The 13,671-nt window shown below is 38.9% G+C and overlaps 1 protein-coding gene across 5 annotated transcripts in view; it reads left to right on the top strand.

Annotated features, from left to right (window-relative positions):
- The window catches only part of UIMC1 (ubiquitin interaction motif containing 1), a 90,687-nt gene that overhangs the window by 46,859 nt on the left and 30,157 nt on the right, over positions 1-13,671 (top strand). For all 5 annotated transcript variants that reach the window (XM_081134635.1, XM_081134634.1, XM_081134638.1 and 2 more), the window contains 2 exons: positions 604-707; positions 8,583-8,736. In XM_081134635.1, the coding sequence (XP_080990761.1) occupies positions 604-707; positions 8,583-8,736 (258 nt within the window). The remainder of the gene's footprint in view (positions 1-603; positions 708-8,582; positions 8,737-13,671) is intronic.

The raw sequence follows: 13,671 nt of genomic DNA, 5'->3' as shown, positions 1-13,671 counted from the left end.
AGTTGCCACTCACAAACAATGTTCGGGGAATGATTGGCATGTGATCACACCTCATGTAATTGGTTCTGTTGTCATGTGACTTCCTTTAGCAGTTTTAACTAATGCCAATGTTCTGATGTTCGATAACCCATGTCCCAGCCATGTGCATTTGTTTACTCTTGGTGACTGGTGAATACATGCATTTCCTAGACCTATTCAGTGTAAATTTAAAATTATATATAGAAAACTTTTCTGTGAAATTAAACTTTTATACATGCTTAATTTTAATTACACAAATGTGTCTACATAAGTAAAAACAGGTAAACTAATTTGTCAATTTTTTAACATTCAGAAAACCTACTTACAATATAATGGACTTTCAGCTTTAATAGACACCCCGTTGCCTGAATTAGTCTGTTATATCGAGGTTTTACTGTACAGAAAATTGCTGAATTCTATTGTATGTAAATTATGCCTCCGTAAAGCTGTAAGAAGAAACAAGCAAACTGGATGTACGTGGCCACCGCGGTTTTATCATACCCTTTAGGGGAAATAGGTGTTTGTTTTTTCAACTGTGAAAATACAAAATGAAAATTAATGAGATTTATATTTTTTCAATTACAGAGACACAGCTAAGTTCCCCTGAAACTTTTGACCTTGAAAGAGAAGCCTCTCCAGGTAGCAGAGACACCCCAGATGAAGTAACAATAATAATGGCAGATGAGGAGGTGAATATTCTGTTTAATTTTTCTCAGTGTTCTTTTTCTATTGATCGTCCTCTGTCTGATGCTATATTGACCTTGGTAGAAAGACTTAGGTGATGGGGGGTTGTAGCTTTTAGGACACTTACCTCAGAGAGGGGTTCTTATAGTTAAGATCAGTTCAGCATTGTTTCTAAAAACAGTAGTGACAGACTGATAATCTCAGAGGGAAGGGGTGGGGGTGGGAAGAGATTAACCAGAGAACTTATATGCATATATGCATAACCCATTGACACGGACAATAGTTCGGTGAAGGCCTGGGGTAGGGGCAGGTGCCAGGTAGAGGGGACCAACGAGGAAAGAAAGGGGACATCTGTAATATTTCCAACAATAAAGTAAATAAAAATAAAAATAAAAATAACAGTAGTTACCATTTCTTGAGTACTTTAACATGGTTTATTATTTCTATTACAGATGGGAAAATGGAGGCTTAGGATGTTTAAGTAGTTGGTTCAAATTCAAACTGCTAATAATGATAGAACTAGAATTTGAACACAGATTTATTTCTAAAATCCGGGGTATTTTCCATTATATATTGATGAGTAACAGAGATGAACAATCTTGGAAATAGTCGTTATATATATTATGATATAACTAAGTTTCAGCCCTGATTTCTTTCTGTCTTTTTTAAAAAAATATATCTTTATTGATTTCAGAGAGAGGAAAGGAGAGGGAGAGAGAGATGGAAACATCAGTGATGAGAGAGTCATTGATGGGCTGCCTTCTGCACGCCCCTCACTGGGGATCGAGCCTGAAACCTGGGCATGTGCCCTGACCGGGAATTGAACCTCGATCTCCTGGATCCTAGATTGATACTGAACCGCTGAGCCACACCCGGGCCCGGATTTCTTAATGTGATCAGAAATGCAAAGTCAGAATAGCAGTGTGATAAAATAAGCAAATCTCTATTTGTAGTATTGCCTTTACAAACTTCACATATCTGGCATTAACTACAAACCTGATTGATACAAGTTCGTACTTCTTTTTAAAAAAAGTTTAAATCATTTTTTATTTTTCAATTACAGTTGACATACATACAATATTAGTTTCAGGTGTACACCCCAGTGATTAGACATTATCTAACTTACTAAATGATCATCCTTATAAATCTTGTGCCCATCTGACACCATATATTAGAACATTGTGTTTCCTGTGCTGTACTTTACATCCCCATGACTGTTCTGTAACAACCATTTTGTACTTCTTAATCCCTTCACATTTTTCACCCATCTCCCCAACCTTCCTCCCATCTGGCAACCATCAAAATGTTCTCTGTATCTATGAGTCTCTTTCTGTTCTGCTTGTTCGCTTATTTTGTGTTTTTTTTTTTCGATTCAATTGTTGATAGATATGTATTTATTGGTATTTTATTGTTCAGATTTTTGACCTTTTTTTCTTCTTCTTAAGGAAGACACTTTAACATTTCATATAATACTGGTTTGGTGGTGATGAATTCCTTTAGCTTTTTCTCTGGCAAGCTCTTTACATGTCCTTTGATTCTAAATGATAGCTTTGCTGGGTAAAGTAATCTTAGTTGTAGATCCTTGCATTTCATCACTTTGAATATTTCTTGCCAGTCCCTTCTGGCCTGCGAAGTATCTGTTGAAAAATCAGCTGACAGTATTATGGATGCTCCCTTATAGGTAACTAACTGCTTTTCTCTTGCTGCTTTTAAGATTCTCTCTTTGTCTTTCACCTTTCGCGTTTTAATTATAATATGTCTTAGTGTGTGCACCTGTGTTCATCTTGTTTGGGACTCTGTGCTTCCTGGACTTGTATGTCTTTTTCCTTCACCAGGTTAGGGATGTTTTCTGTCATTACGTTTTCAAATCGGTTTTCAATGTCTTGCACTCTCTCTTCTCCTTCTGGAATCCCCATGATATGGATATTGGTATGCTTGAAGTTGTCCCAGAGACTCCTTACACTGTTTTCATTTTTTGAATTCTTTTTCCTTTTTGCTATTCTGATTGGATGTTTTTGCTTCCTTATATTACAAATCGCTGGTTTACTTCTCAGCTTCATCTACTCAACTGTTGATTCCCTGTAAATTATTCTTCCTTTCAGTTAGTGTATCCTTCATTTCTGACTGGTTCTTTTTTATGTTTTCCATGTCCTTTTTATGATTTCTATGTTTTTTTTTTACTCTTGAGGTTTTCTCTAAGTTTACCTAATACTCCCCTAAATTCCTTGAGCATTCTTAAAACTATTGTTTTGAACTCTGTATCTGGTAGTTTGCTTGCCTCCATTTCATTTAGTTCTTTTTCTGGAGATTTTTGCTGTTTTTTCATTTGGGATGTTTCTTTGTCTCCTCATTTTGGCAGCCTCCTTGTGTTTGTTTCTATGTATTAGGTAGAGTGGCTACATCTCCTGGGCTTGGTAGAGTGGCCTAATGTAGTAGGTGTTTTGTAGGGTCCAATGGCACAGCCTCCTTGATCACCCTAGCTGGGCACTCCAGGTGTGTCTCCCCCAACCCCTTGCCCTGTGTGGGTGTGTACACCCTCATGTTGTTGTTGAGCTTTGATTGCTGTTGGCACATCAATGGGAGAGATTTACCCCCAGGCAGACTCAATGCAAGGACTGGCCATGACCACCATGGAGGGTCAGCTGTGCAGCCTCCCCCCCCCCCCCACACACACAGAGCAGGACTTCCTTCAGTGGGGCTCTGGTGCTTGCTGAGTCCATTCCTTGAGTCTTGGGTGTGTCACTGTGGATGTGGTTGGGTGGTGTTTCAACATGGCCTGAAATTGTCCACCAGGTGCGTTGGCTTTGCCTAAAATCAGCCGCCACTTTTTCTGCCGAAGGTCACCCAGCTTGAGTTATAAAGTGATCTGCAGCTGCCTGCTACTTGTGCTGGGCTTGGAGGTGCCGAGGAGAGGCCAAGCTGCAAATCATAGCCAGCTGCTGCTAATGCTGGGCCTAGGGCCACTTAGTGAGAGATATGGGGCATGCTGAGACCAGATGCTGCTTGTTTGAGAGATTTTAGGAAAGTATGAAGCATGAACCAACATAGGCTGTTCATATGGAAAAGGCACTGGAGACAGTTTGGTGGGGCAGGGCCTTGGAATCACCAGGGCTGGGCAAACAGTGGTTGCCAGGTTGATGGAGACTCGGATATGGCTCCTGTCTCTATGGGGGGGATGGCTCATCAAAGGAACAATGGCCTCTGCCAGCACTTTTCTGGGAGAAAGCTGTTCCCTCAGTTCTTGTCCTGATGTCAGACACTTCAGTTCCTCCTCGTATGTCCCTGGTGCCTTTGGAGCTGCTATCCCAGTGCCAGTGTTCAGAAAGAGTGAACTGGAGTAAGTCCTTGTGTGGATCCTTTAAGAGGAACTGCCTGGGACTCCAGAAGCCCTCGGTTATCAGTCCATCTCGTTTTTGCTGGTTTTTACAGTCAGAAGTTATGGGGACTTTTCTTCCTAGCACTAGAACCCTGGGGTTGGGGGACTAGCATGGGGCTGGGACCCCTCCTCAGGGGGGACTTCCTCAGCTGAGATACCCCTCCCAATTTTTATATGCTACATGTGGGTGTGGGACCAGCCATTTCTGCATCTCTGCCTCTCTTGACAGTCTTGATGTGGCTTTTTTAAATCCCTAGTTGTAGGACTTCCATTCAGCTTGATTTTAGGTGGTCTGAATGATGGTTGTTCTCTAGTTTAGTTGCAATTTTGATATAGTTGTAGGAGGATGTGAGCACTACTTTTACCTACACGGCCATCTTGACCGGAAGTCCAAATTCATACTTCTGATAAAGATTCTCAGTGTATATTTTACATATTTGAGTCTATTTAGTTACCAAGAATTCCTTTGAAGAATTTAAAGTCTTTAAAATCTGTTGATGTGAAAAGCATCCTGAGAATTAAACTAATTTTTCTGTGGAAATAAAGATTTTGTTTATATTTATGTATACTCTTATCCTGAGTACCTTAAAAAGGCTTCATTCTCTTACTCCTTTTTATATTCTAGGTTTTTTTGAAAACAGTTTTTACAGTAGAAGTTAGATCCCCTCCCTAGTTTCTGCACTGCAGGTAACTGGGTAGAAATTCTGCTTTCCTGAATCATGCACACTGCTTCGTTCCCTGGAACCTGATTTGTCACAACTGACAGACCAAGATTCCCTGATACCAGTGGTGGTAGGAAAGATGATGACACTCCCTGCAGCAGAGCAACTAAGGACAGATCTTACTAGATAATGTCAAAATGGCCTCAGGTCTTTTTTCTAAGGAGGGACCAGAGCATTCTAAATGGAGATGGGGGACCAGAGTATTATTAACACAGTCATCTTAAGGTATAGAAAAAGCCCTGCAAACCTTTAATTAATCAAGGCTGACTTCTTACCCATCCATGACTGCAAAGGAGACTGTTCTGTGTTTGGTGCAAAGAGCATGAACCCTATTTAGAATGTATAGTTTATATGTCTGCACCACTACACATCAAATGGATGTAATTGTATGGCCTTTCTCACATTGAATGTCCTCCTTTCCAGTTGCTGTTTGCTGATATCAATGGATGTCTCTACTTTGAGATACTGTAGTGTTTCAGTTGTTGAATAATCACTTACTAGTTATAAGTCACTTACTAGAAAGATATAATGTGTACATTTTACGTACACAAAGATAATATAGTGGGTGTGGATTCTTGCCCTTGGAATCTGTGTATAGGATCATTTGTCCTAAGATTTCCTGTTTGTTGGAAGGTGATATGGTATTGTGCTAGTGTAGCTTCAGCATTGGAATTGGAAGACATGATTTTGAATACCAATCCCACCACTTAACTTTGTGACCTTCAGTAAATTATTTAATTAATCATTTTATTCATTTATGTAGCAGATATTTAGAATTAGTATGCTGGAATCCTGTCATTGTTTTAGACTCTTGAGACATTAAAATGAATAAGGAAAAAACAGTCTTTGTCTTCAGAGAGTCCTATTAAGGGAAGAGATAGACACATAAACAGAAAATTATAATTATAACGTGGTCTGACAAATATAATGATGGAGATATGCGTAGGGCATTAGGGGAACATACAAGAGGAATGCTTTTCTGAATTCCAGTTTTTCATGTGTAAAATGGAGACATTCACTAGCTTTCTCTGAAGATTAAATTAGATGAATATAAGACACACAGTAGAGATTTGGCAGAAGTAGAAGTATGTATGTGGAACCAGTTATTTTACTGCTTTGTAATGTATTGTGGCTGTTCATTGATATTATTTTATTAATGACAGAATTGCTCAACACTATTTGAGGCATTTGGAATACTTGTGGCAGAACTGTAATTCCTCTTAATTTGATTTCCTGCAGTGGTCAGGTTCCTTTGGAAATAATGTTTTCTGAATATCTTGCCTGAGAGTTTCCCTTAGTTAGAGTCTCAGATAATCTGTTTTCAGAAGAGTTAATGGATATTATTCATAAACAAATAGTTGGTTTAGTCAGTTGGTTTTTAAATAAATTGTATTAAGAGACCTATGACAAGAGGGAAAATAACTAAAGGGACAGCTTTCTTAGCTACACATGAAACAGGTAGGGAAGGGCAGGGAGTTGGTGATTTGTAGGACATACTTTTGTTTTCATTAGGTTCATTGCTTGAAGTGCAGTTTCTTTTGAGGCCAGAAGGTAAGAGACCTTTATGAGATCAAGATTTGGTGTCCAACTGCCTCTTTTGAAAAATGGCTGTATAGTATTTTAAAAGAAATAGAAGCAGTTCTGCAGACTTAATCCCTGACTGTGTGGTCCTAATAAAAGTTGCTTTGCTTGTTTTTTGTTGTTGTTAATCCTCACCGGAGGATATTTTTTGCATTGATTTTTAGAGAGAGTGGAAGAGGGAGGGAGGTGAGGGGAGAGAGAGAACGAGAGGAACATTGATTTGAGAGAGACACATTGATTGGTTGTCTCCCATGCGACCTGACTGGGGCCAGAGATCACACCTGCAACCCAGGTACGTGCCCTTGACAGGAAATCAAAACTGTGACCTTTCGGTGCACCACACTGGTCAGGGCTGCTTGTTGTTGTTGTTTTCTGCTTGAGGTTCCTCCATTATAGTTATTATTTAAATAGACCATTTTAATGGTACTGGAAAAAATCTTAGATTATTTTCTCCCCTATACTCAAATGGCTTTGCATGCACAAGATGACTTTTCATTGTAAAATTTATGAACAGAAAAACCTGGATTCATAAAAAGCTCAGTGACTAAGCTTGGGATAAATAACACCTAGAACTTTTAGACCCACCTCCTAGAGAAAAGGAATAGAATCGTGTGGTCTCCCAGTACCTGGCAGAGTCGGCTTCTAGAAGCAAAGTGGAAGGGGGTCACTTTTGCTTTTGCCATACCATGATGGGATGGAAATACTCAAGGTTTGATGTCATACAGGCCTGGGTTTGAGTCTAGGTTGCCTACTTACTAGCTTTGTGATCAGTAGGTTATTTTGTCTTTCCAAGCCTCAATTTCCTCTTCTGTAATACTGAAACTAGTGATACCTTTACCAGTTGGGTTGTTGTGACGGATGGAAACGGAAATTGCTTGGCTAAGCCTGGCGTAGTATAGGAACTCAACCACTGTTAGTTCCTTTCTTGTCTTTCTTTTTTTCCCTTTTAGAGCATATCTTCTTAAGTACAAAACACGTGTGTCGAAAACAACGTATTTTGGCAATTGTAGAAACTGTTTGACTTGGAATTTAGATGACTTGTTTCCCTCTCTGCTGGATCACATTCACAAGCAGTAGATTTCAGGGATGGCCTAAACTTAGAGACAACCCTCTCCTCCCCCAGACCCAGTTGTTTCAGAGCTCAAATTATCCACCCATTGCAGTTTTGGTCCTGTTTTGTTCTTGTACTAGAAGATGGTTTATTTTTTCCCTGTAGTAAAGCATAATGACAGCCCAGGTGCTCCTTGCTCTTAAATAGAAGCAGTGGCTATGCAGGACAGTTTCACATTGATTGGACAGGACATGCTGTCCTTTGAAGCAAGTATTAGGCAGTAGTGCTGCAGTGCTTACGCATACTGTTGAATTAATCACTGCAGAGTTCTCAGTTCTGACCTGTAAAGGTAAAATAAAGCTGCCTCTGAGAGACACCAGCAACTGTTGGAAAAATGGTGACTATAGAACAAGGAGAGGAATAAGAGAGATAAGGTATAAGAATGGCTTCAGCAGAATTGTCTTAATGACTTTCCTTTGGTCCTCTTAAATATTTGGGTCTTAGTTTTATTTCTTCTTTCAATCCAAAAGTCATAAATAAAGCACGAGAGGTGGTGTGTCTTACTGGTGTAAGCTGAGACCTAGGTTCTTAAATTTTAGTTGTGCTTCTTTTGCTTAGAGCTCTTTTGTTTTCTAACTCCTTATATATGTTTCATCATGTACAGTGTCACAGTTCTTTTGTGAGATTGAAAAAGTGTCTTTAAGGTGCTGTTGCTAGACACTGTTGAAACACTGCACACAGAGTATACTGACACAAGGAGAACAGTGCCTTGCAGCACGGTAGAGAGGAATGCCCTCAGTTTTTGGAGCCAAATAGTCCTTGGTTTGAATTTTAGCTCTGCCACTTATTTGTTCTGTAACTTTGTGCAATTTGCTTTACTGTTTTGGACAATGCTTTTCTCATTTGTAAAAAGGGTATGTGAGGATTAAATAAATGATATATGCAGAGTACTTAGCACATAGTGGGCAGGCACTGAATAAGTGTTAACTATGTTATCATATCTGTCAATCCTCAGTCCTGAATTTGCAAACTGATTGGTATTGTCTCTTTGAAAGTAAATGAAGTATGGATAGAGTTTCTTGCAGTTCTTTGGGGGAAAATTATTTTTTAAAGTAAAGCTGTTACAGTTGCTGCTTGTCATATTCTTTAGGTTGGTAACAGGGAAGATGCTGAGAAAGAAATACCTTCTTCTACCTTCTCATCCAGCACCAAGGTATCCTGCCCACTCTGTGACCAAGGCTTCCCACCCACAAAGATTGAGCGACATGCTATGTACTGCAATGGGCTGGTGGGGCAAGATACAGGTAAGGACTTACCTGTCTGTGTGATGGTTTTGTAATTTTATACAATACAGTGCAGAAAAGAGAGTTCTTCAAAGTTCCAGTTGTTGTTTTTTGTTTTGATTTATATCTAGTTAAATTTTTAGTACTTTTCATGTTCTTTATTACTTTGGCAGGTATGTTATTTTGTGGCACATAACTGAGGAGAAGGGGAAGGGGAAAATCTTTTATCATTTTAATGTTTCAACTTGCTCTTTGCCCAGATTCAGTGCAATGCCATGGACTTTGCATTTCAATTTATATATTCAAATATTGAGATTCCTATGGAACTTGAGGAACTAATTTTCTAGAGCTGCCCGTTTTCAATTCAAAATAAGTACCTTGTGGGTCTTTGTGTGTGTATGTGTGTTTGTAAGTAAACTCTACCTAAAGACAGCAGCTGAAAAATACTTCTAATTTTCATTCATGTGCTACATGTCTCTGCTGCATCACCCTGGACCTATTGGTTATTTAAAAAAATGTTTAAATTTTTGGTTAATCTTCACTAGAGGATATTTTTCCCATTGATTTTTACTGGGGGTTGGGGGTGGGTGCGGGAGAGAAACAACCGTGTGAAAGAGACACATCGATTGGTTGCCTCCTGCATGCACCCCGACTGTGCCAGGGATTGAACCTGCAACCGAGGTATGTGCCCTTGATGGGGAATCGAACCCGCATGCCTTCGGTGCATGGGCCAACACTCTACCCACTGAGCCACACTGGCCAGGGCATTATTGGTTATCTCTTATTGAAGAGTGCACCAAAAACCTTTTGTTTTTTGTGAGGTTAAAAGCCTTAGTTTTGGTGCAGTGTGAGATATTGGCCCTTGAAGTACCACTCTTGATCTTGCTTTTCTATGACCTCAAATTCTAAGTATAATAGCATCAGTACAGTTTTCTGTCATATAACATACTGATGTAACCATACCTTACATGATTGGTAGTGTTGCAATGTTTTTCTCAGTGCTACTTGATTCCCATAAGTTAGAGGTATTTAATCTGAAATTGTGAGGTATTTTGTAAGATTTTTGGGAAAGGTACGTGTTATTTAATTTTTCTGAAGCAATACATTTCTTATGTATTAAATAAGGAAATACCAAAACTTATAATTTAAATAAATTTGTTGATTTTTTTCTGATTATGAAGTAGTACATGTCCACCGTAGTAGTAGTAATAATAATAATAATAATAATAATAATAATAATGGCTTACATTTATTGACTACTTAAAATGACTCAGGTGCTACTTACATAGGTAGGGCCATGCCATATATATATTTATTTATTTATATATGTGTGTGTGTGTATATCTGCAACTTGTCTTTTTAAATTTAGCAATAAATTTAGGTCTTTCCATGGGCAGGTAATTTTTACATAGTTGAGATCAGACTATATATAACATTTTGTATTATACTTTTTCTATTTAAAGCATAAAATTTCCTTCATGAGTCACTAAAAGTTAGGTATAAAAATATTTTTAATGCCTATGTAATATTTTGTAATTCGAATTGCCTCTATTTACTTAACTGTGTTTAGAATGTTGCAAGTTGCCATGTACATAGCACTGAGCTTCTTGTGCTTAAAGTTGTTGCTGTATTTTGGGGTCATTTTCCAATGATATATTTCTAGTTTGGGTGGTAGTAAAAAAGATGGGATCTAGATTTCAGTTAATCTGAGGTTGAATCTCACCTCTTTCGCTAGTGTGTGACCCTGTGCTAGTTTCTAAGCTTCCCTTTATGCATCTGTCAAGTAATAGTAGTAATGGCCTTACTTGGGTTTTGTGAGGTTAAAGGAGATATTTTAAGGAAAATGCCTCATACAGTGCCTAGCACATAGTAAGTACTTAAGAACTTTTAGCTGCTGTTACTGCTCCCAATAGTGAAATACTAGGTCAAATATTTTGTCATCATTTTTAAGGATCTTTATGAATAGCATTGTAGTCTTTTGAATACAATGAAAGGTGAAGACCTAAACCTGATTATCAAAACGTTTTAATAGAAGAGTACTGAAGGCCTAGGATTCTAGATGCAGTTTAATTTGACATAGTTCTTTAGTCTGATTTTTAGCAGAGAGTTCCAATGGCTGAAAGAATTCTGGGGCTGGACATTTGGAAACCAGAGAAGGGAGAGACTGTCCTGTGTATCTCACTGAACATGCTTACCCAACTAGTATTACTTGTCTAAGCCAACAATCTACTTAGCATTGAGGTCCAGAAATAAATGAGTTTAAGAAGCTGAATGCCTTTTGAGCTCTAGGAATAGATGACATTCTTCTGGTCAGAATTACTAGATAAGGAGTAGTCTAGAGCAGCTCCGATTTATATCTTCCAGACTGAACTCTGATAGTTTATGTTTAAACAGGAAGCTTTAGTATTCACTGTGGTCAGACACCTTTCAGCTATATGTATGATATTTGCTTTTTAAGCCTGTTCTTCCTTGAGTGGTGGGGTAACTCACAGCCCCAAATACTTGCTGTTGAAATTGATTCAGGCTTGTTTCTGACTTTTCTCAAACCAAATCCAGACTTATACCACCAGAACCAGGTCATTCTCATTGAACTTGAGAAGCTGACAGTAGAGTGAGACTTGCATTGTCATTCATTCAGGGAAAGCCTTCAGGTTCTCTTTATTCCCTTGGGCCAAGGGTTAGTGACCCTCTCTAATACTATTTAATTGGATTTGCACTCTGGTCTTGAGGACTCTTTCAGACATTATAGATATGTGTTTTCTTATATAACTGGAAGCTCTTCTATTTTTAGCACTGTATGTCTTGTAGCTCTGATCCAAATGTCTCAGACTTCCATCCAAAGATGTCTACTGTATCCTGAAAGAGAGTCACACTTTCTTTTTCATAGGGAAATTTGTTTTAAAAATTAGCTCAGAAGTATAATTAAAGGCAAACTTCTTTTCAATACCAACTCGTCTACCTAAAATCAGAAATTTGATTCCTTTCTATCACGTACTGCCTTCCTACTTAACTTTAATTCATCCGGATACTTACAGAACTTTTTTTAAAAAAGGTGCTAGACCTTATGAGGGTTACTAAAGAAGAGTAAGACAAGATTTGTGTAGTTAAGAAGCTTGCCGTCTCACTGAGGAGATAAGCATTAACCTAAGAAATTAATTGCAAGGTGACACAAAGTGAATGACTATGTACTCAGATGAATGTCCTTGACAGTAAGTGAAATAGGAAAAAGAAGAGCTGCAGTGAATAGGGATGCTGTCTCAGAGAGGCTGGGCTTAGCCTGAGCTGTAAGGGCTGAATAGGTTTGGACAGACCCACAGGAAAATGGGGGACCCTATATCCTCTTATGGGTCAGATAAGATAGGAAGCAAGGGAAACAGCACTAAACAAGCTTCCTCTTCATCTTCCTAGTAGTGTTAGCTTGCTAACCTAAATCACCCTCTCTGGTGACATTTTAGGCCCTATAAGAGAATTTGGAGGAGATCCCATTCTCTGCTTTTCTGGGAACAGAATGTGGGGCTGCAGGTGGGGTGGGAGGTTAAAGGAATTATGCGAAGCACCTGCTAGTGTGCCTAAGCGTAGGTCCTCAGTAAGTTTTCTGTGTATTTGGTTTCTCTATCAGCTTGCCTGCTCCTGTCATCCTTGCCAGAAGTAGTGATTGTTCTGGTTCCTCTCAGCTTTATATCTGGAGACAGAGGCCAAGCCCTCACCCTAATTTTGTTATCTTTGGTAAAAGGAAGCCACTCCTGCTATGGAGTGGAAAAAGTTACTTTTGAAGGTACATCACCCAGGCTGGGAGGAGACCATTAGCCCATAGGATATGGAAAAGGAGAGAGACCTCCCAGAGTTAAGTACCCAGCTTTCCCCTCCCTGTTTTCCTCTGAATCTGATCCATGACATGCTTAGCGTGGCTGTGTAAAAAAAAGTAATTAGAGTCATTTACATGAAGTGTCTACCATTTATGACTAGTTACTGTGCAGCACAATAACAATTATGCATATCATTAAATATGTGTCTGATTAACTTTGCTGTAAGTTTTATGTTATTATAATATGTACTACACTCTGGTTACGTTGGCCCAGTCTGCTCACTCTATTGCTCAGTGACATTGCTATCTATTCACAACTATGGACAAATTAGAGTGGTTTTTAAAGGCACTGTTTGTGAGGGGAAAGGATTTGCTAAATTAATCTAGACTGGGACAAAGGCAGGTTGCCTTTGCTCTGGAAAATGTCTTTGAGACCATTTATTTAAGCACCTAGGAAGCATAAGGCTCTTCATTGTTCTCAAACTACTGTATACCAGATACATTAAACAGAATATTAGAGTCCCTGTTCTCAAGGAGCTTGGGATACTGACAATAAACAATATGTCAAGTGATGATAAGTACTTGGGGGAAAAAGAGAGAGCAGGGAAAGGAGGGGGTGTGGGGAGTCTGAGGTCAGGCGGTAGCAATTTAAACCTGAAAAGACACTTCTCCAAAGAGGACATAAATATGGCCAGTAGACATCTGAAAAAATGCTCAAAGTTAATCATCAGAGAGATCAAGTTAAAACCACACTGAGATATCAATAAATCAACAAATAACAAGTGCTGGTGAGGATGCGGAGAAAAGGGAACCCTCATGCACTGTTGGTGAGAATGCAGACTGGTGCAGCCACTGTGGAAAACAGTATGAAGTTCCCTCAAAAAATTAAAGTGGAACTGCTTTTCACCTAGTGATCCCACTTCTGGGAATATATCCTAAGAATCCCAAAATACTAATTTGAAAGAATATATGCACTCCTACGTTCATTGCAGCGTTATTTACAATAGCCAAGATCTGAAAACAGCCCAAGTGCCTATCAGTTGATGAGTGGATAAAAACGCTGTGGGACATTTACACAATGGAATACTACACAGCTGTAAAAAAGGACATCTTACCTTTTGGGACAGCGTGATGGACCTAGAGATTATGAT

Source organism: Miniopterus schreibersii (genome assembly GCF_964146895.1).
Source record: "Miniopterus schreibersii genome assembly, chromosome: 4".
NCBI classification, from domain to species: Eukaryota; Metazoa; Chordata; class Mammalia; order Chiroptera; family Miniopteridae; genus Miniopterus; species Miniopterus schreibersii.
The sequence above is the reverse complement of the archived record's forward strand: the minus strand, read 5'-3'. Positions and strand labels throughout refer to the sequence as shown.